Genomic DNA, 24,567 nt, shown 5'->3' with positions numbered 1-24,567 from the left:
TAAGAAAAAGAATGAAGCGAAGACCAGTGGCTCTGGGAGGGATCTTTCTTTGTTTATCCTTTTTTTTGTTGCCTTGAAAGGAGCTTGCCTTGGCCTATCTCCCTATTTTACACAGACCAGCTTTGGCCGGCTCACCGTCTGTGTCACCGATTAAGTGTATTTTAGCCCTTTCTGTTTTGCTAATTCGATTTTTTTTTGTATAGAACGATGGATTTTTTCTTTCTGTTAGTAAGATAAAAAAACGACGGAAAAGAAAAAAATAGTTGAGCCATTGAGTGGACGAGAGGTCGGGAGCCTGAGTGACGGTGGACTGACCGCCTCGAGATGCACGCACGGGCTGCTGGTGTTGGCACGCCTTCTTTCTTTTGGCCTGCCCTCTCTCCTCACCTTTTCCTTCCTCCTCCCCTCTCCTCCTCTGCTTAGCGCTAATGGTTGATTTGGAGCGGCTAATCCACTGTCCGATCCGTCACGTGCTCTCCATATTCCATCTTCTCCTCCCCGGTCCACTGCCCATGCGACAGCGCGCACGCGAGCAGCAGCAGCCTGCCTGCGCCGTGCACGTACTCATCACTGGTCACTACTACCCCTACTCTACTCACCAGCTCCAGCACTTTGCCAGTTTCACTTTCCACCCACGGTTACTTCTTCCTACCACACTGCTCCTCTGGACTTTTGGGTACCTTGCCAGGATTACAGATTCTCACCACAGCATCACACTCCTGAGTCTCTGGCCCATCAGTAACAATAAAAAATAAAAAAATGCCTTCCTTTTCATTTGCAGCAATGCCTCATTTTATTGTGATTTTATGCTGTGAAGGTTGTTCTTGTTCATCCGGACAAGAAGGGGCAGACGAAGCGAAGATACACTGGTGTCCTTAGTAGTACCCCAATGCACGGCTTATGATTGTGATTCTGTGCCCTGCACACAAATCTGATGTCTAGAGCAGGGGCCCAAATATCTGCACTTACCGTACAATGCGATAAACAAAACAGAGTTCTGCTATATTTACCTTTGTAACACAAGCTCGAGCTGGTAATCTATCTGAACAGAACAACGGCATTTGCCAAATCTAGCCTAAAGGGCATCAGAGAAAGAAAAGGGTTGCCCGGGATGGAACCTGCCTGGAGAAGAATGGACTTTTTGGAGAAACTGACCTGAAAACATCTCTTTCGATCACCAAAGTAGCAGCAGCAGCATATACGAACGAAAAAGAAAGGAATTCTACTCTACAACATATTCAGTCAGTCACACACCAATGGAGTAAGCACGCAGGTTCTAGTATAGTACTACCACCAAGTTTCCATTTCTAAACAACAAAAAAGAGAGCAGGTCAAGCTTGGCATCTCTCTTTCTCTCTCTCTCTCGCATCCAGTCCCCAGCAACAAAACCCTAGCACCCAAAGCCCTCGGAGAGATCTCGCCCGTCCAACCCCGGATCCGACGACCCGAATCGCTCCGGCCGTTGTACTTAATCGAGCCGCAACCAAGCTCCTGACTCCTTTCTTCTCCAGTCTCTACTCTTCTCCCCCCACTACCAGCACGCCACTGCTCACACTTGCAGCGGAAAAGGGGAGCTCCAATCCCTCGCAAATCCGCACCATTTCGCCGAATTCGAACGCCTATCCTCCCGCAGATGGATGCTCTGTCCCCGATTCGTCCGTTCTGAGCAGCCAAAATCGGTTCTTGCCGCTTCCCGATCTCGGCTAGTGCTCATTCCGCGGATAATTTTTGTTAAAAGCTGCGACTTTCTCGGTTTTGCTCGCGGGAGCACGGTAATGGCGGGATTCTAGCGCGCTAAACCCTAAAGATCTTGGCTTTTCTTGCGGCCCCCGCGATGGTGACGGAGATGGCGGCGCGCGGCGGCGAGGCGTTCGGCGCGGAGGCGGACCGGGACTTCGAGGTCTTCCGCAGCGGCTCAGCGCCGCCCACCGTCGAGGGCGCCATGGGCGCCGCCGCCGCCGCCGGCAGCCTCTTCCTCGACGACGAGCTCCGCGCCGACCCGGCCTACCAGAGCTACTACTACTCCAATGCACACCTCAACCCGCGCCTCCCGCCGCCGCTGCTCTCCAAGGAGGACTGGCGCTCCTCGCACCACCGCCTCCGCTCCTCCGGCCTCGGCGGGATCGGGGACGGCAGGAGGCAGCAGCCGCAGGCGGCGGCTGCAGAAGGGACGATGGGGCTGCCCGGGATCGATCTTGGTCGCCAGAGGAGCTTCTCCAATGTCTTTCAGGTGGAAAGATCGAATCTTTTCTCCCCCTTTCTTTCTTTTTCTATAGTTTTTATTAAGTATTACATGTATCTTCATTCTGTGCTAGTATACGTCTTGTGAGAATGCCTTGACCTTGTACTAGTTGCGTGTCATGCTGCTATTTTTGACTGCTGAGTGACGAGTCTGAGTCCATCCCACTTATAGTGGAGTGTATAACTAGCGGTGAAATACTATTTTTAATCGTTATTTGCTTCTTCTATTGTTGGTTTCAACTGTTTCTTTTTTGCAAGGCAGATGCTCCTCCATCTCTTAGATTTACTATGCTTGACATTGTGCAGTCACTGCTGTGTGAATGCGTTATTGCACTTTAGACCTGTGGATTTTGGGTGATGTCTTTGTTTTACTGTTATGGGATCTGTTGATCTGTCGCACGTACTTCTTTATATGATCCGACTTATTGTGATCAGAATATCATACATAGAAAGATTACATGGTTTGATTTACACAAGGGACGTCTTTTGAAAAAAGGGTTTACACAAGGGACAGAATAATGCTCACTTTCCTTGTTTAGAGAGCCAAGTAACATTTTCAGCAAGCTGTTCTAATTTTGCTCATGAAGGTGTTGCAGATGTCATGATACTAATTAACTAATCTAGTTCTGAAGAGTTCATGGTTTGTGGTTTTCGAAATGACTTACCGATCATGGGAAGCACTGCTTCATATTTCACTAATGTAATACTTGGATGCACTTCTATGGCTGGCAACCTTCTGTTGTAGATTATCAATTGCAACACATTTATGCATTGGCAGAGCCATTTTCTCCGTTAGGTCGTACATAGAATCTTCTAACTTTTGTGGTTTGCTCAGTTGATAGCCCTTTGTCAATCTTGTTCTTATTGACGACTGTGTAATGTAGAATCCTTGAATTCCTGTCCTGAGCATTAACATGTTAAGATTCCTTGTTTTTGTTGCAGCTCTTTCCTTCTGCTTCAGTTTTAATCTAAATCAGATTCGTACATCTTTTTGTAATTGGTGCAGGAAGAGTCATACCAACGGGATTTGGATAGGCAGACTGCCAACCACAATAGTAATGACTTGCTAGGTTCTTCTGGAATACAGTATGGCCTACATCGTGGACCTGGAGCTATGGGAGGCCTGCACTCTAGTAATAGTTCACGAGGCTTGGATGAAATTCAGAACAATGATTTATCATCAAATACATATGCTTCTATTTTAGGGTCATCTCTTTCTCGAAGTGCATCTCCAGATCCTGAGCTTGTGAGGAGGGCCCCTAGTCCGTCTCTACCTCCAATTGGTGTGAAAGTTGGTGCTAATGACAAGAAGATTAATGGTGGTTCATCTTCTTTCCGCCGTAGTTCATCTGCTATAGGTGAACCTGATGATCTTGTGGCAGCTTTATCTGGGATGAGCTTATCATCTAGGGCAATGAGTGGGCAAACTATGGACCAGTCTCAGCTCTATCAGGATGTTGATAATGTCCAGAAGTTTCTGTTCGATCGACAGGGTGACCAAGCAAATGGCAATCAGCAGCACTCCTACATCAGACGTCCTGAGCATGGACAGTCTAAAGTACCTGATGGCTATTCTGCAAATCTAGCCAATTCATCTACGATGAGAAACCAGATTAATGCTGGCAGTTTCACATCATTTGACAATTTGTCACTGGGATCTGGCTTTGCTTCCCCTAGGATTGGTTCTAGATCCCCTGGAGGGACTGTATCTTCTCGACAAAATTTAGCTGGTATGTCTAACATGCTAAACTACAGTGGAATTGGAAGTCCAACGGCATCGCCTTCTCTTCAGACTCCTATTGATCCAGCGTATATCCAGTACCTTGCTCAACTTGCAGCTACCTGTGATGATCCTCTCATGGACAGGGTCCATCTTGGGAATTCTTACATGGACTTACTTGGTCCTCAGAAAGCTAACCTTGGCCCTTTACTTCAGTCACAAAAGCAATATGGTTACTATGGCAATCTTGGATTTAACCTTGGTTATGGTGGAAGTCCATTGACTAGTCCTGTTCTCCCCTCTTCACCTATTGCACCAGGCAGCCCGCTTAGGCATGGTGATCGCAACATGCGCTTTCCATCAGGAATGAGAAACTTTGGTAGCTCCTTTGGTTCATGGAATTCAGGCATGGGTGGGAAGATGGATGCCAATTTGATGCCCTCTCTTCTGGAGGAATTCAAGAGCAACAAAAGTAAATCGTATGAGCTCTCAGAAATAGCTGGCCATGTTGTTGAGTTCAGGTACACCTTCTCATTGATGTTGTCATAAGCATCATATTATACTAACATGCCAATTATCTTAGTGACTTGCATTGTTAAAGGATACACCATAGTTTAGGAGTTCTTTACTGAGTGCACATTTTCAAACTATATAGTGACCCAGTCACATATTGCTAATGTTTTCCATCACAAAGTAGACTTGCTCCCTATTTCTACTTCCTGAAAGCTTTCTGTGTTGTCTTACTAATTTTTGAATATTTTGTAGTGCGGATCAATATGGGAGTCGGTTTATACAACAAAAGCTAGAAACAGCCAGTACTGAAGAAAAAGACATGGTTTTTTCGGAAATCATGCCCCAAGCTCTCACATTGATGACTGATGTATTTGGAAATTACGTTGTTCAAAAGGTAGGAACATGAAAGTGCTTCCCAGGTATCTGTTTGAGGTTGAGTGTTATATCCTCTCTTAATTCTCATTGATCCTTTTTTCCCTCAGTTTTTTGAGCATGGAAGCACTGCCCAGATAAAGGAATTGGCTGGTCAACTTATTGGACGTGTCCTTGCTCTCAGTCTTCAGATGTATGGGTGCCGGGTTATACAGAAGGTGCTTGTCAGCTGAAATATCCCCCCCTAACAAATATGATTTTTTTTTAAATTTTTTCGTGTTTATTCAATAAGCAGAGCTTGCTGTTCTTTTGCCTTGCTAGCTTGTTGTTTCTGAGCGATCACATTGTCATTTGCGTTACATATCGGTGTAGTTTTATTGGTCCGTAATTTTCTCTTCCATATAACAAAACAACTAAGTATGAGAACACATGAAGCAAACTACTGAAGCAGTTGTCTGAGAAAAAATATATGTTGGATGATTGCTGGAAAGCTTAATTGCATGCATTTTGTGTGTCCTTGTACAACTGTCTAACCCCTTGCATCTGTAGAATTGACGTAATTAGCTACATGACTGCAACGGGCAGTATTTTTTCCTGATGCTATTGATGATATATATGCAGGCTATAGAGGTTGTTGATTTAGATCTGCAGACTAAAATGGTTGCGGAGCTGGAGGGACATGTCATGCGCTGTGTACGTGATCAAAATGGGAACCATGTAATACAAAAATGCATAGAGTGCATTCCTCAGCATGCTATTGAGTTTATTGTCTCAACGTTCTATGGCCAAGTTGTAATGCTATCCACTCATCCATATGGTTGTCGAGTTATTCAGGTATGCTAATACATCATTCTCATCCATTTGGAGCTTTACCAGTAGTAGTATGCAGTTTCTTATTGTTATATCACATGAATTGCTACAGAGGGTTCTGGAGCACTGTGATGATCCCAAAACACAGCAAATAATGATGGATGAGATTCTCCAGTCTGTCTGCCTGCTTGCTCAGGACCAGTATGGCAATTATGTTGTTCAGGTCAGTGCCATGTTCAGTTTCGAAAGAGATACATGCTGTACCTGCTTACCTGGTTTTGTTTTGGTGGGCTTTATCATGCAGTAGCATCTCAAGGCTATTATGTTGATCATAGTATGTTGCTTGCCTGATAACTAGTATCAATCAATATTGGAATGTGGATTGCTGATCCCCTTCCCTCCTTCCAATGATATGGAGGTGGACTATTTTGTATATCAACTATGCTGCTCCTGCTGGTCAGGAATTGCCGTTAAGTGAATATTAGAGCTTGCAGTCTCTTCTTGAAGTTAGTAACAAATAAATATGCATACTTGAGTATAATTTAGAGGTGCAATCTTTTTTCTAGTACCTTGATATTGTCAAACTGAGTGATTTTAGAATTTAGTTCCCATTCAATTCATGTAAAATGATATTACATGTTACTTGATGCAATTGTTTCACCACAAACATTTGAGCACCTAGGTTGGGCACAAATTGAATTTTGTTAATTCAGTGTAGACATTCCATTGCTGAAGTCTTGTTCTGGTATCTTAAGTGGTTTCCGTTTTATGCTTTCCCCAGTTAATGTGTAGTAAACTTGATGGATTTATGTAGCTATACGGTGCTAGGTAGTTATTACTCTCCACAAGTTCTAAATAAATAGTATTTTTATGGAGAAAAAATGGCCTTTAACTTGATTGGGACTGCTGATGTCTATTTGTGTTTATAAAATTGTAAATATTATGGAATTATTTTCGGGACCACTCTACATATATTGTTTCTGTTGGGGCAATTGAATAACACAATAATTTTGCTGCCAAAATTGAAATGTTCGACTGCAAACATGAAACATCCCAATGTGTTATTTTGCCCCTCTGGAACCAGTGTACATATTCTTTTAGGAATTATGATTGATTCACTAGTGAAATGTGGAACTTACAATGTCGATGTGTTTTATGGGATAGCCGTTTTTGCATTCTTAGTCACGCTTCTTAGATCTTTGGGACTTTCTCCTTTGATTTATTTATGTTAGGGGTTTCAGTTTCTCAATATTTTATTTCTAACTAGCAACTTGCTGAACTTTACAGCATGTTTTGGAACACGGCAAACCCCATGAGAGATCTGCTATTATTGAGAAGTTAATTGGCCAAATTGTGCAAATGAGCCAGCAAAAGTTTGCTTCAAATGTCATTGAGAAGTGCTTAGCCTTTGGAAATCCTGTAGAGCGCCAGGTTCTTATTGGTGAGATGCTTGGATCCACTAGTGAAAGTGAACCACTTGAGGTATGGAACACTCCTTTCTGTAAAAAGTTCTTAAGCGGAACAGGTCAAATGTTTTTCCACTTATCTGGCTAATGGATATGTTGGAAGTTTGCAGTATCTTCAGGCCTTAATGAAATGGTTTGCGTTGTGGTTGCTAGGTTATGATGAAAGACCAGTTTGCTAACTATGTGGTGCAGAAGGTGTTAGAAACTTGTGATGATCAGCAGAGAGAGATGATCCTTACAAGGATAAAAACACACCTGAACACCCTCAAGAAGTACACTTATGGGAAGCACATAGTAGCACGCGTAGAAAAACTTGTCGCTGCTGGAGGTATATATGGCCTATCTTTATTTCTGCAGTACTTCACATTATGTGTCCTTATTCAGGGGCTAACAATGTATATATTCTTATGCTTGCAGAGAAGCGCCTTGGGCTTCAACCAGCATGCACTGCTGCCTGAAGGGCAAACAATCTAGTTGTACAGCTAACAGTTGCTAGGTTTGCACTCACGTTTTTTCTCTACTAAAAACCTTATAAGAGGGCCCTTTTGGCCTTGCCGGAAATAAATACTGTATGTTTGCGCCGAAGAGTGTACATTAATCCTGTAGCTGAAGACCCACGCAGAATCAAGGGAGGAGTGATGCATGCAAGTTTGATCTGCAAGCTGCTGTAAAGAGGAGGAAGATGGAGGGGAGTAAGAAGCACGTTTATTACTCTGCTGCTGTACAAATTAAATTTAGCTCTAGAGTGAGAGAAAGTAAGCTGTTAGCTGTCTAAAAGAAAAGCCGAAGCCATTAGCCCTCTGGTTGTATCTGTTGATATAGTAGTGGCTTCCTGTTGTTTGGCCTTTGTTGTAACATAAGCAGAGGCGCACTAGCCTTCGTTTACAGTTAAGCTGAATTATTAGTACCAGCTTTCCTGGACTGTTTGGTATGTATTATGACTTGTTTCTTGTGCTAATGGAGTCTCATGTAATCCAGATCTAAGATGTGAATGTTTCATTTCTAGTTTTGCTTGAGACAAACATGGCTTCCAAGGTGATTTATAGGCAGGCATGCCTATTTCACAATGCAGCACTCTTGGAGATGATTCTTTTTTTGGTCGATGAGAATGATGGTTCTTGTTTTTATTTGTATTTTTGAAGGAAGAGAGCGAAATTTTACATCTATTATATGTGTTGCTCTCTGTCATGATCAACACACGTGGTTGTGGCACCTTGCTCGTGTGTGAAGGAATTAAGCTTTTGACGGTGCCTCGTGTACATTCAGTGATGGAGCGACCTTGGGCTTTTGTCCTGAATGTTCCTTGCACCACAAAAATATTATTTATTTGTCAATATATTATTTCTCTTGCGAAAATATAGCACTCGCTGTGAGCTAGCTTGTTTCTCAACTTGTCAGCACTCAGTAGCATACCGTTTAATTCTTTTGCCAGCAAATAATAATTAGCTCGCCTTGATAAAAGTAGTCAGCTGTGTTGGCCCGGAGAGTTATCTAACTGAATGCCCACATGCTAATGACCTCTTAAATCTGGAACGCGATAATGGCCGCGAATAGAAGAACATGGCTTGAAGATGAGTACTACCGCTAAACATACGAACTTGCAAGAGCCATGCCAACAATAGCTCGAGAAGAGATACAAGTCTCTGCCTCTTTAAGCTGTTTAAATTCCATAGAAGTACTCTTGGAAGATTCCAATGCAGAGAAACCTTTTGAGCACATCACAGTCCGGCATGATTCTCTCTCTACCCTCATTTCAGAGAAATCTCGGTATTGTTCCTTGCATTTTGGACCATCCAAACACATCACCTCTCTAGCCCAACACTAGTCCTCCCTTAAAGTTGACCTAGAAGTCTCAATGTTCGAGGTCAGCATGTGGATTCATATCCATCAGTAATTAAACAAATATAGAAGTCTCACTTGATCTATACTACATAGCTGCACTAATTAAACAATCACAGAACAGCATACATCTCTCTAGAGAGCTGCACGTACCAATTGTGGAAATACTCGTCAAAGTTGCTTAAAATTAATAAAGGCCCTACCGATCACCTGAGAATTGACATGAGTGGTATCGGCCATCGAACAGATGGCTAGGTGACATACATGGCCATTGTTTGTGGCTAAGAGGGAAACCTGCTAGACTGACAGGCTTGTGGGCAAGAACACTAGTGGACAGGTCGTCCCATATATACTGTACCTAGGGTATGAAATAACTATTCCCTATCTTGGGTATGTTGTGAGCAATTAGTTAGTCCCAGGTCCTAATTTACCTGGTTCGTGAAGATTGGTGATGATTATAATGTGCCTCTCATACATATTCAAGATTGCTAATCATTTTATATAATTCTCAGTTAGCAGCGTGTCCAGAAGATATGCTGCTGGAGGCAAGCGAAACTGTATTCATATGTTCATGTGGTGCATGCTTCTTTCCTGTAGGCAGTATATGCATTTTAGGTGAATCTCATATGGATACAAACATACCCTTCATTTCCCGAACTAGCGGTAGAAACATTTGGAATTATTCTTTTTTGACAAGGTTATGTGCAGTGGTGAGCTCTTTAGGCTTGTTTGAGAATAGTTCTCATTTTTGATAATTTCTGGCGATGGGAATTACGAGTTACGACCAGGCTCCTCAACACAGCTATTGTCTTTGTAATGAATAGGGTATGATGATTTGTGTCTGGATATGTTGGGCTTAACGTGTAAGCAATTTTGAACTGGATTTTTATATTTTTCTAATTGAACCTATTATTTCTCTAAATCTGGATGATATATATGAACCTATGGCTATGACATCAGGGTGTAAGCTGATGACCACACCCTGATGTGGTGACGTGGTGTCACTGCTGTGCTGTGTGACTGGATCGACCCTGGTGCCGATGCCCTTTCCCAATCGACGAGTTGTGGCAATGAGCAGACTTGCGGCAACGTGCCATAAGGCCCCCAATCTCTGCTGGCTTCAACCCAAGCACCGCCTGCAGAGCACCTTCTGTCCAGGTGCTGAATGCTAACGCTGGGACCATCTTCTTGTGAAACATCAGGTAGAGCCTGCCCCTGCTGGTTCAGTTTCGTTTCTAACTGTCATCAGTTTGTACTTATGCTCCTGATCACTTTGTTTTGGCTCTTGCATTAGATGGGTACTAGTTCAAGCTATGCATTAAAGCCTAGATCAGAGTCTGGATTCGTTGGTTTTCTTACCGAACTACCTTCTATTAGTTTTCTAAACTCTTGTCAATATCTCTTCTTAAATTGCACCTACTAGACTTTAGGCATAATGTGGTATCAATATATCTGATGTTTCAGATTTGAGGTTTCTGATTGTTACAGTTTATTGTATGTTTAGTACAAATTCTTGTGTGACAAATTGGTGCTCATATGCTCATAAATCCCAAATCTGATCAACATTGCTATCCATATGCATGCTTACGTATTATGAAATTTCAGTATCTGATTATGCATGTCACTTTGCTTCCCCCGTGTCATGAGCAGAATCTGGACTGCCTCAGTCTTTCTCTGAGCTATGAAGTATATAAAACGGAATGGTGCTACATATAGTGTGGATTTTTTTTCTTAACTATCTTGTTAGCTGACTATTTACTGGCAATAAGAGAACAAGCATGCTATCCTGGTTGAGTTCAGACCCTCCTAGTGAGAAATAAAAATAATTCGTGTAATTTTGTTACCCCTTGCCCATTTCACCTTCTGAATGATATTGTTTTGAAGCTCTGATCATGTGACTGAATCGATAATGAAAGCCAGTATATGCAATCAATCATTTTAGGATTATCTCATATGGTCATATGGATGTAAACAAACCCTTCATTTCCTGAACTATCTGTAGATACATTGGAGATTTTTCATTTGTGATCTTCTGTAACATTTGGAAATTATTCCTGAACTTTGCAGTGCTCATTTTTCTGGCAAAAGTGCTTGTGTCACATCATTTGCTCAATTTCCTAGTAAATCTAGACTGGATTTATATGCATATGAATGCTGCTTATTTCCTAGAGCTATATTGCGTGGTAATGTATTTTCAGTTTGTCTTCAGGTCATCATGCTGCAGAATAATGATGCTATCACTATTCTTCCTTAAATATTGGAAATACTCATTGGTACAAAGATTTTTTTTATTTTGAATCAGCACATACTTGTTAGGAATCACAAGGTAGCAATGCATCCCACTGAGGTGATCTTTGTGCTGCATCTCATATCAAGTATATATAAGTTCTCTTTTTGCACAGTTTCTGCTGCATTTCAGATGAAGTATCAGCAATAGTTGAAGGCCATAAGAAGCAGGTTGACTAGCTGATGACCACGCCGATCAGAAGATCTAGAGGACTAAGCTTGACCTCGGCAGCTGGTCTGAATCCGTCTATGGGCAACAAAATGGGCCTTGGCAGGGACAGGGAGCTCTCTCTGTATCTCTCTCATTTTTTGTGACCACGACTGAGCCTGGCGTAAAACAATTGTATTCAAATTGAAAATATCTATTAGACTGCTCACGAATGAGAGAGACCGGTTGTGGCAAAGTTATTGTATTTATATTTCAATTGCTAATTTTTGTTGGTGTAGAACTTTTGTATTCAAATTGGAAATTTCTATTAGGATTAGGATACCCATGAATGAGATGAACCAGATGCGGCAAAGTGAGTATTGAAGGTGTTGGCCGCTCCAATTGCTAGCATCGTTGTATACAGCGCGGCCTCCGTGGAACTCTGCAGAATTACAAACGAGGAAAGAAGCATTTCCTGCAGATCCCTGAAAAAACAGGCACAAAAAAACCGGACGTTGGCTGCTCAGTCCACCGGCCCACGGACAAGCGCTTCCCTCATGCAAAACCGGGCGCGGTCGCGCCGGTGCCGAGCGCCTGCGGACGGATCGCTTCAGGTGCGGGGTGGGTGTGCTCGGGTATGGAATAATATTCCATAACCATGGTGTGGAATAGTAGCTCCTGATGAGATCTGCGAGATTTTGATTGGAAACATTTCAGTTTGAGTGGTTTAGCTGTCAAAAAGCGGAAACAAGAAGGATGGGCCACCTCGTGTTCCTCGTGTCTGCTAGAGCAGGTAGGAACTAACCGTGTTCCTTTTCCCACCTCGCGTGCCTCGTGTGCACATTAATTATCGGTAGCCAACGGGTGCATGACTGGGATGGTTAGGTGGTCCCGGCAGCACTTCTCAGGTCATGTGTTTGATTTTTTATGGGAGCGAATTTTAAGTTGAGGTTAAAAAATCCCCTCGCCTGCCTACTCCCTAAAGCACGTGGAAAATAGCAACGGTCCGTGGATTGGCCAGCTCGCACACGAGTTATGGCCCGGGTAACGGTGCCCTGTGTAAGAGTGGGGTAGGGGTTCGGGAATTTTCTCAGCATGCGTGAGAAATCTTCTACATTAATTCACAATGCCTTCGAGGAGATCTTACCCGGCGGGTCCATGTTTTTTTTTAAATATTGGTAGAGCAACTACAAAAACAAGTGCTGCTAGAGCACGTAGGCTTTCCTCATTTGCACTTAGAATCTTAGATGCCAGCGTCAGCATACTGTCATGGCCACCTTCTCCTCCTTCAGACCACAACACTGCAGCTGCCACATTGTTGCTGCTGGATCACGGCTGCTCAGGCCACGCCGAAGCATTTCATGGCGGCGGCGGCGGCGGCGGCAGCATACCACACTGCAATGCCGCCAATGGCAGCAGGATTCCGCGGAGAGAACACGGCATCATCCTGTTGATGAGGCTGACAGCCGCCTGAGCCAAAGCACTGGCATTTTCCACCCATCTATATGGCGTGGTTTCTTCATTGGCTACGACTCTAACCCAGAAAGTTCGTCTCAGCAACAGGTTTTTTCTAAAGATCGATGTATTTCTCTTCTGTACCTATATGTACGGCTATCACAAAACATTCTGAAACTAATGAAGTGGTGTCAAGAATTTTCGAATCATCTTGTTTGAATATAATTTATTAAGACGTTAATTATAAAAGGTTAGTAGATGCCGGTCAGTACTTGTCACTATGCTCAGGTTGAGTTCTTAATTACCATTTCAGCAGGCTTGGATGGATCGAGCAGACAAACTCAAGGAAGAAGTGGCCCAAATGATAATAGCAAGTTCAACTGCTTGTGGCCTGCATGATCGGCTGCTTTTCATCGATGCATTGGAGCGTCTGTGCTTGGATCACCTGTTCGAAGAAGAGATCAATGCTGCATTGTCACAAATTGAGGCTGCTGATGTTAGTGACCGTGACCTTGGTACAGTAGCTCTCTGGTTTTATCTACTCAGGAAACATCGGTTCTGTGTTTCACCAGGTAATACAATTGAATAACTGTCCATGGAATTTCAAATGACTGCGCGTGGGAATGTGGCACCGTGGACAGTGCACATGGATTGTTTTTTTTCTTAATAACATATTTTCTAAAAAACATATTATCTGCTACTTTCCACTACGGCACAGAGATGGGCTCATGTCAATTTCCTTTAATATTTCACACACCGAACCAGTCTAATATAATGGTATATTTGTATCTACATTGAAGTACTGATATTTGAAGATTTTGATGCCATCATCCCAGATGTGTTTGTAAGGTTCAGAAATGTGGAGGGGGGTTTCTTACTGAACAATCCTATAGACCTGCTGCACCTCTACAACGCTGCGCATCTCCAGACCCATGGGGAGATAATACTTGATGAAGCCATAATATTCACAAGAAGGCGTTTAGAAATGATGCTGCCCTCTGTGGAAGGGTCGTTCCCACGTGAAATTAAATCCACGCTTGAGATCCCACTCCCTAGAAGGGTTAGAATCTACGAGTCAAAGTACTACATCTCTGCATATGAGAAAGATGCTACCCTGCATGAGAAGGTACTGCAACTTGCAAAGCTGAATTCAAATATTATGCAGCTCCATCATCAGCAAGAGTTGAGTGTCCTTACAAGGTGAAGTGGCTGCATGTGTTTTTATTTTTTGGAGTTCAGTTAAATACTACTGACATTAAAAATAACAAATAATTAAGTGACGTTGCTAATTAGTATGTAGATAAATTATATAATTAACTTGGGTATGCTCACAAGGTGAAACAGAGTTTATGCATGCATGCATGTACAGATGGTGGGAGGATATAAAGATTGAATCGATGCTTCCTTTTGCTCGAGATAGAATTGTGGAGTGCTTTTTGTGGATCTTAGGAGTGTACTTCGAACCATGTCATTCACGAGCTCGAATAATATTGACAATGATTATTGCCATTGTGACCCTCTTGGACGATATTTATGATTCTTATGGATCACCAGAAGAATGTGACATACTTACCAACTGCATTGAAAGGTTTGTACCTCTTCCGTTGCTTAAATTAAAGATATATCCTAGGTTCAGTTCATGTTTGTCTTGACTGTGGAATATGCTATGCAAAGCACAAACATGAAAAAAGTATATGATAATTTTAACTAGGTGGATTATATATGTTTGACTAGAAAAAAACAAGGTGTTGTTATATATGAAGTTTGAAATAATATAGTAATAGATTGTTTCCTTGAGAGGACCGTATTATAAATTTATAATGGTAATTAGTTCTGTCTTTGGGGTTAATATTTGTCATAGCTCCTATTAGTGGTCATGCATGGAAAAGCTCCATCTAGATTGGGGGATAAATCAAACAAAAGGTGGTTCAACCAATGCCATTGATGAATAATTACACAGTTTAATTATGTTTTTTTATTTTTTACATGTAGTAACATTTTTGTATCATGTTGATCATATGGATTTCATATATGTTTGTTTGAATCATTATTTCCAGCTGGGATCGAAAGGCTGTTCATGATCTCCCAGAGTGCATGAGATTTGCTTTGGGGAAAATATTGGACAGCTATGAAACCATTGCGAATATGCTTCACCAGGAGGAGAAATATCGCATGCTGTATCTAAGATACTTTGTAAGTTTTAAGATACTTTGTAAGTTACCTTCCGCATCTACATATTTCATTTTTCTCGGATTCTGAATGATTATCCGAAACATCATAAAGATATAACTACTTGGCAACAAGTAGCCTTGCATGCTAACTTGATGCTAACAGTGCAAATTAAACATGTTTATAAACGCATACTCTAGCTAACTTATTTAAAATATGTGAAACTTTTCATATATAGAGTTTTCTACAATTTGCAGACGGTAGACCTGGTAAGAAGCTTCAACATGGAGGTTAAAATGCTCCAGGAAGGATACATTCCGAAGTCTGTTGAAGAGCACCTAAAGGTTTCACTAAGAACTGGTGGATGCCCCATTTTGTCGTGTGCATCCTTCGTTGGGATGCATGATATAGCCACAACAGAATGTTTTGATTGGGTTTCTAGTGTCCCTAAATTGGTCCAGGCACTTTCCATAATTCTCAGACTAGTAGATGACCTCCAGTCATATGAGGTAATCTCCCTAATTCATTAAATTAAAATATTTATAATATTGGAAGCCTGATAAGAAACTCATAATTCAGTTTTCAATTTGCACCATGACTTTGGTATGGATCACATGACAAGCTGATTAGGATGTTGCTTGATGTATGTGCTGTGCCTTTCTCTTACCATACATCTGAATATTGAACTTCATCATGCAGCGAGAGCAACTGATCCCTCATGCTGCTTCGACCATCGATAGCTACATGAAGGAGCACGGTGTCTCGATTGAAGTGGCACGTGAGAAGATACACACACTGAAGGAGGAGTCATGGAAAGATTTTAACAGCGAGTGGCTGAATCCCAACACCGCCTACCCAAAGCAGCTATTGGAGAGGATATTCAACTTGGCAAGGACGATGGAGTTCATGTACAACCAAGAGGACAATTTCACAAACTGCTGGAAGCTCAAGGATACCGTCCATTCATTGTTGGCGGAGCGATTTACGATCCCCATCTAGTATCAGCAATCAACATTAAACTTTTTTGTGCGGGTATTCAACATTAAACTGTATGTCCAACTAATAATACAACGTCATGTCAGCTCTCCTTCTGCACCTATTTGTATCTCGAATTTATCTATATACATAGAGAGAGAGACAGAGGGGGTGAAAGCTGTTAGCTCTCCAGAGGTAATGAAGCCACTACCAGTGGACCCCCTGCTTCATCTGCAGTGTCCTGTTTTCGTTGAAAGCTTATTAGGTACGATCGTATTAGTGCCTTCTTGTCTAAATATGAATCAACTCTATATCAAGATTAAATTCGATACGTTTGAACAATTAATGCTGCACTATGATTTCTGTACATTCTCGTTTTCAGAATTACTCAACTGGATAAAGCTGTGTGTAGAAATTACATAGAAAATATAGAGGACCAAAGAAATTGATTGGGGAGCAAGCCCAAATCTTTCTAATATTCCCTACCAGGCCACCACGTCACTTTTGGTGCAAGGAGAGAAAGAGTCCAAATCCAACATGTTTTGGATATTGGATTCAAACTATAGGACAGATCCAAGCTGTAACAGTCATACGACTCCGGTTGGAGCGTTCTTGGACTTCATGGAAAGCTTATAAAGTCTACTTTCATATGCATCCGGACTCATCCAGAGGCGGCCGCGATCGTTGATTTACTACAGAAGACCTTTTCTGTCCACGGTACTGTCACCTGATTTTGGCCCGATGCCCTATGTATCAAGTGGGGTCCAATAGGAGCGCGTCTTAGGATTCAGGGACGACCTCCACCACGTCCCGGTCATCCTCTACCCTCTCATATACCTCCATAGCCGTCACAAACAGATTGAGTTTTGTTTTGTTGAAAGTTTAGCTATTGCTGGACGCATGTGTCGGTTAGACCATCCGTTCTGCTCGATTCAGAACTCCACCTTTGTGCTTTCAGATTGGTTGTTATCTCCGTATGCAATTGAGTTGCTTATTCTACTTTTTCTTACTTGTCTTCGCTTGCTTGCAAGATGGGTGCCCTAGTGGCCGGGTATTGCGCTACATAAGATTGCGGCAGCCATTAGAGACGGTGTATCGGTTGCTAAGGCGCAACATCTTTGGAAGGCTGCAGTCGGAGCGTGAACGTTGTCTCCTCCATCAGTCGAGTTATCTCTCGCCTCGCATCGAAAGATAAGGAACGGGTTCACATCATTAGTGCTGGTGGTTTAATTAGTTTTTAGGACAAGCGTTAATAGTAGAGTGTGTCATATCCGGATCAGGTTGATGGTTTCTTATTTCTGAAGGATGGGAGTGATGCAACAATTACCTTCTTGAATGAATAGAATGGACGGTATCGATCATCCACGTGGTTGCTGTGCCTGTGCGTGTGGACAGAGCTATTGATTGGTTGATGATGGTGCCATTTCAAAGTTGGCAAGAGTAGGCGACGGTGCTGGTTTTATTTTCTGCAAGTTATTATGTACTGACTGTTGCCTGTTAGGGCCATTCATGGGCCACGCCATCATCTAATTTTTTTCCCGGGGGGGGGGGTGTGGGGTTTGTTTTTCTCCGTCAACATTTCTTCATCAGCTGGCACGTGAACCTCTTGTCTTACTCGAGGCCTTGATCAACAGCTTGACCAGCAACTTGGTCGCTCGTGCGCCACTTGCATGCACACGTACACAGTCAGATCCACATTGGCACGCTATGCACGAGATGATCTATCCTCGGCACAATCCTGATCCAAGCAACCTGCCTGCAGCTCTATAAATCCACGTACCGGTGCTCATCACTCGCTGAATAACCAGTAGTACAGGAAGCACAATTTGTCCCTTGTAGTTGTAGCCATCTAGCTACTTCTTCACCAATCAGCTCATCAGACCGTGAGTCAGTCAAGTACCTTGCCTTAATTTCTGTATTTTTTTCTTGTATATATTATATATAGCTATATGTTTTAACTATCCAAGGCATCGATCGATCCGCAGCTAGCGCCTGAAGATGAGCTCCTCCGCGGAAGAGTGCGCCGGCGGCAAGACGTCGTGGCCGGAGGTGGTTGGGCTGAGCATAAAGGAGGCCAAGAAGGTCATTCTCAAGGACAAGCCCGACGCCGACATCGTCGTGCTGCCCGTCGGCTCGCCGGTGACCGAGGATCTTCGCCCCAACCGTGTCCGCATCTTCGTCAACACCGTCGCCGAGACGCCCCATGTGGGCTAGCTAGCTGCATAGAGCTTTCTTGATCACATCATGCGTACGTGCCATGGTGTCATGCCAAGCCAGCTTCTGTATTGACGTGTGTTCCCTATTTATAAATTAAATAAGCAAAAGGGCATGGTTATTCGTTGAGATACTGCTACACCTGCAAGCATATCCTTTATTTAAGAAACCTAATTAGATTTTAATTCAAAAGTGTATTAAATTAAGTTAATATTTTAAATAAATTCTAAAAACATGTATCATGATAAACGTCACTGCTATCTCGTAACATTTGCCATTATTTATCATGTTTATTAGTGTAAAACCACAAACCATAAGAGTAGTATCTCCAAAAGTGCCTAAAACATGCTCCTAAAAATCTATTTTGGGAACGAATCAGAGAAATCCAGCTCCAACAACTGCCGCAAGTGTATCTTGTCAAAGTGCCACCACCATCGATCCAGTAATATACATGAGCTCATCCGAGTAGCTAGCAGGAAACAATTGTAAAAAGCAATTGCTTGTTTCTTCTCGATTGGATTGTAATCGATCGAACTGATGCATGCCAGCGCCACCGCAGCAGCTAGCCCGTGCGCTCGGCCGCTCGCTCGCGCCCAGCGTGCAATTTCTCTATCTTTAAAACTGGGCTTCGCTCAGATACCATTTCAAATTTGGATTTTGCTAAAATACCATTACGAAACGGTGGCCATTATGAAACGGTAGCCACTTGTTCTTTCGTTTTCCAATTGATTTAGATACTTTCTTCATTTCGTAGCTGATGAACCGACTATTATGCCCCTGCCTGCCTTCGTCGAACCGAGAACTATCTTCTTCCTCCTCCTTCCCTTCTCTCTCGCACGTGCCGAACGAGCACAGCTGGCCGCCGCCGCCCAACGCCCTGCCGTAACGCCGGCCCCCATCCTAGCCTTGCCTGAATCACCAGCCCCGTCCGCGGCGACGTGCTGCAGCGCGAACGACGAAGTAGGGGCGGGAGCAACGATCTCCGAATTGATCCTGTCGAACCAGTTCCACTCGGTTGGAGCGGCACCGCGCTGGCCGGCTCAGCGGCGTCGGCTCCGCAGCGCCGCCGTCTCCCCCATTGGCGGGGTTCCCCACGACAGGAGGCGACGGAGATCAGCCTGAAGCCAGGTGATGGCCGGCAGCTAGCTTTTCCACAGGCTGCAGGAGATTAACGAGAAGCAAGTAGGTCCCGTGGAGCAAGAGGAGAATGCCAGGCAGTTTACCCAAATAGTATAAGACAACCCAAAGCCACCTCCGCACTATCAAATCGAGCACAAAATCAATCTCGGGGATGCCAAATATCACCTGAATCAAATCTGTTGCCATGGAATCAAACTTCACTGCCCCCTCCTATACACCAAATTTAGACTGATATGAGCTCGCGAATGGGATGGCCGTGACGTCGAATCAGGCACGGTGCTGCAGGGGAGGGCGAGGAGGCCGCCTAACGTTACGCTGACGCAAGAGAAGAAAAATAAATTAAAAGCATTACTGTCGCGGGCAGATCCAGCTAGGCAGATGGTTTTAGGCAAAAATACTCTCCAAATTAGCAAGGTCATTTCTATGGATCTACCCGTCCACCCACCTATCTCAATCCCGACAGATGGGTCCATCTTGAGGTGTACGGCGGACCCGATATAGATGGGAAACGTTTTTAATTGTTTTCGATCTTTATAGTATAGATTAATTGATATCGTATTATATGTAAAACATCAGTCCTGGCATGAAAAAAGTGAATCTATCGTCTGTCAATACTGCATCGTGTTCTTGTTTCCTACTCTCAAACTTGTCTTTATCTAGCTATGTGGTAATGCAAAATCTTTGGGACAATATGTCTAATTTGTAAAGTTTATCTCAGCGCGTGCTGCTGAGCGGGCTAGCAGCTGTGTTCATAAGTATTTGTGAGTAGATTAACTATATATTAAATCCAAATTTAAAATGGTCTAGAATGGTCTATGGTGACATAAATCATGCACATATGACTTAAGTTAGTATTTTCTATTTATAAATTAGTAGAAATATACAATGTTAAACTGTATGTTGACGTATGATGTATGGTGTGATATTTTTCCTATAACGACACATATACATTGGTGGTTGATTTTTCTGCAAGTTGCATTGTGTCCTGGCTGTCGGTGCCATTCCTGGACCACACCGTGCGCCTCGTCTTGCTCGATGCTTTGACCAGCAACTTGGTCGCTCGTGTGACACGTGCATGCACGTACGTACACAGTCAGATCCACATTGGCAAGCTATTCACGCGATGATCCTCGGTATAATCTGATCCAAACCTGCCCTGCAGCTCTATAAATGCCGTACCGGTGCTCATCACTCGCTGAACCAGCAGAACAAAGCACACAACAAGTTACATCGACTTCTTCATCATCATCAACTCAGACGACCGTGAGTCGAGTCCCTTGCCTTAATTTTTATATTTTTCTTGTATATATGTAGCTGCATGTTTTTGACTGCAAGGCGCCGATCGATCCGCAGCTCGTGAAAGAAGAAGAAGATGAGCTCCTCCGCGGAAGCAGCTGAGTGCGGCGGCGGCAAGACGTCGTGGCCGGAGGTGGTGGGGATGAGCATAGAGGAGGCCAAGAAGGTGATCCTCAAAGACAAGCCCGACGCAGACATCCACGTGCTGCCGGTCGGCACGCCGGTGACCAAGGATTTCCGCCCCAACCGTGTCCGCATCTTCGTCGACACCGTCGCCGAGACGCCCCATGTGGGCTAGCTCTGCTCATAGCTTTCTTGCTCAAAGCATCATGCGTGCCAAATAAAGCCATCTTCTATATGAATGTGTGTTGTTTCCCTATAATAATTAAATTAAATAAGCAAGGGCATGGTTAGTAGAGATACTGATGTGCCCCCAGCGTATCGCTTTCCTCTAAATAATGCCATATTATGTGTAAAGCATCGATCCTGGCATGAAAAAGATGAATCAGCTGCAGCCTTACAGGGACCATGCATCTTCTTGTTTCTTAGTCTCAAACTAGCTTTTTTCTTCATCTTGGTGGAATAATGGTGGTGATGAACAAATCACTCGGACATAAATGTGTCTACTTTCTAAAATGCAACATATACCATAAGGGTGATGATTAACTAGAGCGCTTGCATTTGAAACTTGCACATTTGCCAATCTCAGATATGAAAAGAATTAAGTAATAAGAAGCACAAAATTAAAGCATGCACGCAGGGCGATACATCAAACAATGGATTCTGATAGAGATATCTTTTTTTTCATGGGTGGTACAGCGCAGGATTCACTAAGCTATGATTTATGAATGCTTGTCTTTTAACTAAATGAATCTATATATTGGTTAGAGGGCTGACTTCTGCTGCGAGTTGTTAAGGAAGAAGAATTTGACTGATGAGCAGGGAGGCTCCCAAACTTATAGAGGCTTGCTTGCAGCTAAATATCAGTCTATTCAAAGCTTGTCAAAATCAACGGTGCTTAGTTTATCACGTCATCCAGGGTAAAATTGTGTGCGGTCTCCAATTGTGGTGGTTTACACGATATCGTTCATGTAACAGCTGGAATTTCTGGTAAAATATGACTGAAAAAAGCCACTGTGGTGAAAATTGGCCTGAAGTTGCCCTGCTGTTTAAAGATTGTCTATCTCCGATCCACACATTAGACTACATATGCAAATTTAAATCAAAATATTGTTTCTACTCCTACACCTAGTGTCCGACGGCAAATCTCCATTGTGAAAAGGCTGTCAAAAGCGCATTTGGATATATTTAGAAGAGACATAATTAAGGGCAAGAAATCAGTGCAAACTTATCTATATTATCCACCTATAAGAAAAAGTATGCATATATATTATCCGTTGATCTTGTTCATATGTCAAACCTACTACTTAATAAGAAGCCAATATGCAGTCCGGGGTGTACACGTGTTGGCGTGGTGGCCTTATCTCCGGTCTAAAATGACGTAGCTGATCTAGAATGTGAATGAGGTGACATATATTCATAAAAAAAAGATGTAGCCACAGATAATAAAAGAAAGCACTTATCTGTTTCTGTGTGGTTATTTTTGCTTCTGTACTAATGTTACATTTCAAACAGTTTTTCAGATAAAAAGGAGAAAAAGGCATGACATCATTACATGATTTCTTGTGTTGATGCGTGGACGAGTGAAATGTGCAACCTAGATATTTTGGCTGTGCACTGATCAATTATACATGATGATTTTGTAAGTATTTTCGACACATATCTCTCTGCCACGTACTGTCATGCATGTGTCGCCTAGCACAGCATATGGGACACGCCTCGCAGCAAGCATGGAGCTGGTCCTAGCATCCGTGTCGTCTCGCGCTGCTCCCCTAGCTAAACAAGCTGTCGATCATAGTGCCATGGCATGCAACAGCGTGTGAAAACTGAACCGGAGGACGGTAGGTGGTGAAGGACTGTCGGTGCTGATTGATTTTTTGTGTGCATGCATGGCATCGTTATCCTCATCATCTTGTATGGTAGCTAGTGATGCCTGAATGCCCGTGCCACCGAGTCCAAGAAGTACACGGGCACGTGTTTTTCATTTTTTGCCAGGGCATGTGAGATCGAATTAGCGATGGAAAACCATGTCGACACAGCAGGATGATCCTGCTCTCACTCACCTCTGGCCGGGCAGGCCTATAATTATAAATTAGGCACACCACCACCTCCCCAGGCGCAGATCGAGCACACGATCGACACTACTCGTCATCATCACAAACTCACACACAATCACCATCAGTTCTAGACATGTAAGCTCAATTCCCCTCGGCGAGCTCGAGTAGTAGTTCATTCCATAAACACCGTCGATCGATCGATCTCTGCAATTATTGACTGATATATCTGTGCGCGCAGATCGACATCGACGATGAGCTCCGTGGACGCCACCGGCGGCGAGAAGAAGACGTCGTGGCCGGAGGTCGTGGGCCTGCCGGCGGAGGAGGCCAAGAAGATCATCCTCAAGGACATGCCCGACGCCGACGTCGTCGTCCTGCCCGCCGGCTCTCCGGTGACGATGGACTGGGTGTCCAACCGCGTCCGCGTCTTCGTCGACACCGTCGCTCAGACCCCGACGGTGGGCTGAATGATAAACCGCCTGCTGGATCAAAGCCGCTGCTAGCTCACCCTTGATGTTCCTGATTGTCCTTTACTGGTTTAGCTTTTAGCCACACCATAAAAGGGAAGATCTAGAGATCGAAGCTCAAATAACGGAGCTAGCTGCTGTCTAGAATAATATTGAGGGAATGCATGAATAAATAATGCTGTCATGAGTGTATTATTCATTTGGATAAATGTTCTTCAATTCTCCATCTGCTATATTTTGTACCTGCTCCTCAATAAAGAAATGAATTATGAGCATGCAGCCTAACTTTGGCCAAAAGATAAAAGAGAATAAAACTGATCTATATACATGAACTATATTTGGTTAATTGTGAAAAATATTTTCCATAATATAGTGATTTTATGAAATTCTAAACATAAAGGAGACCATTACTTAAAAACCATAATATGTGCCGCTTCATATAAAAGGCATCTTTGCCAGTGTTTGAATTGGAACCGGTTCAGGAACTAGAAGAGATACTATAATAAGTATCCTGTTAGTTTGTAAATGAACCTGCAGAGACAGTTAGTTCAGAATCCACTTTTTTTTGCCTAAAAAATGATTTATTTTTCATACAAGCAAACTCCCCAGGCCTTGTGATTTTTCATGTAAGTAACACAATTTTGAGCGCACTTGCAATTTCGTAGGAATCAAACCCATGACGTGACACTGGTTTCTAATATCAATGCAATATATTTTGTCCTTTCTGACCCTTCTTTTTATATACATATGTTAATTAGTTGGGCATATAAATGACTTCCAATAAAAACTTCAACATATTAAAAACTAATAGATCTAGTTTAAAGCTACAATTTTCATAAAAGTTCTCCATCTGAATTTCGATAAAGAAATTCCGAATTTCCAAAATGATCTGTAACTGAAACTATCTGTGCAGGAACGGGTACGGATACTAACTATGTGTCTATGTCCATAATAATTTCGCATCTATCTGTACTAGCTTGTTTGTGTGATCAACCTACACAAATAGTCATACAGGTATCCTCCGTGTTACTCGTTTGTAACACATTAACACTCGTGTCCCGGGAGCTTATTGTCAATTTGCCGCTGCGGGCAGTAATAATGCTTCAGTCGTATTAGCTCCTTTTTTCTGGCATGAATGGTCTGGGAGAGATTGTGTGTTTCTATATATAGTAGTGTCATGAAGACCCACGTCCCCCGTTTTCATAAGAAAAGACAGTCCAACACCAGGCTAACCGTGATTAAGTACAAAACAAGCAGAACCTGACTGCAGAAACCAAAC

The 24,567-nt window shown here is 43.0% G+C and overlaps 2 protein-coding genes and 2 long non-coding RNA genes across 6 annotated transcripts; all 4 read left to right on the top strand.

Annotated features, from left to right (window-relative positions):
• Nucleotides 1-1,438: 1,438 nt before the first annotated feature.
• Nucleotides 1,439-8,144, top strand: LOC112885985 (pumilio homolog 1-like). 2 transcript variants are annotated; one of them, XM_025951713.1, is made up of 10 exons: nt 1,835-2,230; nt 3,248-4,482; nt 4,727-4,868; nt 4,957-5,064; nt 5,468-5,680; nt 5,769-5,879; nt 6,944-7,138; nt 7,276-7,450; nt 7,540-7,618; nt 7,735-8,144. In XM_025951713.1, the coding sequence occupies exons 1-9, from the start codon at nt 1,835-1,837 to the stop codon at nt 7,578-7,580; spliced, it is 2,616 nt and encodes an 871-aa protein (XP_025807498.1). In that variant the 3' UTR covers nt 7,581-7,618; nt 7,735-8,144. The 2 variants fall into 2 exon arrangements, with proteins under 2 accessions (XP_025807497.1, XP_025807498.1); XM_025951712.1 differs by having other exon boundaries at nt 1,439-2,230; nt 7,540-8,144.
• A 4,679-nt stretch (nt 8,145-12,823) lies between these two features.
• On the top strand, nt 12,824-16,210 carry LOC112887648 (beta-sesquiphellandrene synthase-like). Its single transcript, XM_025953881.1, has 7 exons — nt 12,824-12,941; nt 13,164-13,422; nt 13,687-14,050; nt 14,220-14,438; nt 14,908-15,043; nt 15,277-15,528; nt 15,719-16,210. Exons 2-7 carry the CDS (start codon nt 13,173-13,175, stop codon nt 16,016-16,018), a joined length of 1,521 nt encoding a protein of 506 aa, XP_025809666.1. The 5' UTR covers nt 12,824-12,941; nt 13,164-13,172; the 3' UTR covers nt 16,019-16,210.
• Nucleotides 16,211-17,702: 1,492 nt separating this feature from the next.
• Nucleotides 17,703-18,347, top strand: LOC112886584. Its single transcript, XR_003227403.1, has 2 exons — nt 17,703-17,881; nt 17,980-18,347. It is a non-coding gene; the product is annotated as an uncharacterized LOC112886584 (long non-coding RNA).
• A 2,063-nt stretch (nt 18,348-20,410) lies between these two features.
• Nucleotides 20,411-21,006, top strand: LOC112887497. 2 transcript variants are annotated; one of them, XR_003227569.1, is made up of 3 exons: nt 20,411-20,429; nt 20,511-20,611; nt 20,702-21,006. It is a non-coding gene; the product is annotated as an uncharacterized LOC112887497 (long non-coding RNA). The 2 variants fall into 2 exon arrangements; XR_003227568.1 differs by lacking the exon at nt 20,411-20,429 and having other exon boundaries at nt 20,492-20,611.
• Nucleotides 21,007-24,567: the final 3,561 nt, after the last annotated feature.

Source organism: Panicum hallii, chromosome 3 (genome assembly GCF_002211085.1).
Source record: "Panicum hallii strain FIL2 chromosome 3, PHallii_v3.1, whole genome shotgun sequence".
Taxonomy (NCBI): Eukaryota; Viridiplantae; Streptophyta; class Magnoliopsida; order Poales; family Poaceae; genus Panicum; species Panicum hallii.
This window is presented reverse-complemented; position numbering and strand designations above follow the sequence as displayed.

Coding starts and splice junctions, on each gene's coding strand:
- LOC112885985 (XM_025951712.1), top strand. CDS start 1,835: ATGGTGACGGAGATGGCGGCGCGCGGCGGCGAGGCGTTCGGCGCGGAG. Junction 5,065..5,467: donor GGTGCCGGGTTATACAGAAG/GTGCTTGTCAGC, acceptor ATATATATGCAG/GCTATAGAGGTTGTTGATTT. Junction 5,681..5,768: donor ATGGTTGTCGAGTTATTCAG/GTATGCTAATAC, acceptor GAATTGCTACAG/AGGGTTCTGGAGCACTGTGA.
- LOC112887648 (XM_025953881.1), top strand. CDS start 13,173: ATGGATCGAGCAGACAAACTCAAGGAAGAAGTGGCCCAAATGATAATA. Junction 14,051..14,219: donor GAGTTGAGTGTCCTTACAAG/GTGAAGTGGCTG, acceptor ATGCATGTACAG/ATGGTGGGAGGATATAAAGA. Junction 15,044..15,276: donor TGCTGTATCTAAGATACTTT/GTAAGTTTTAAG, acceptor TACAATTTGCAG/ACGGTAGACCTGGTAAGAAG.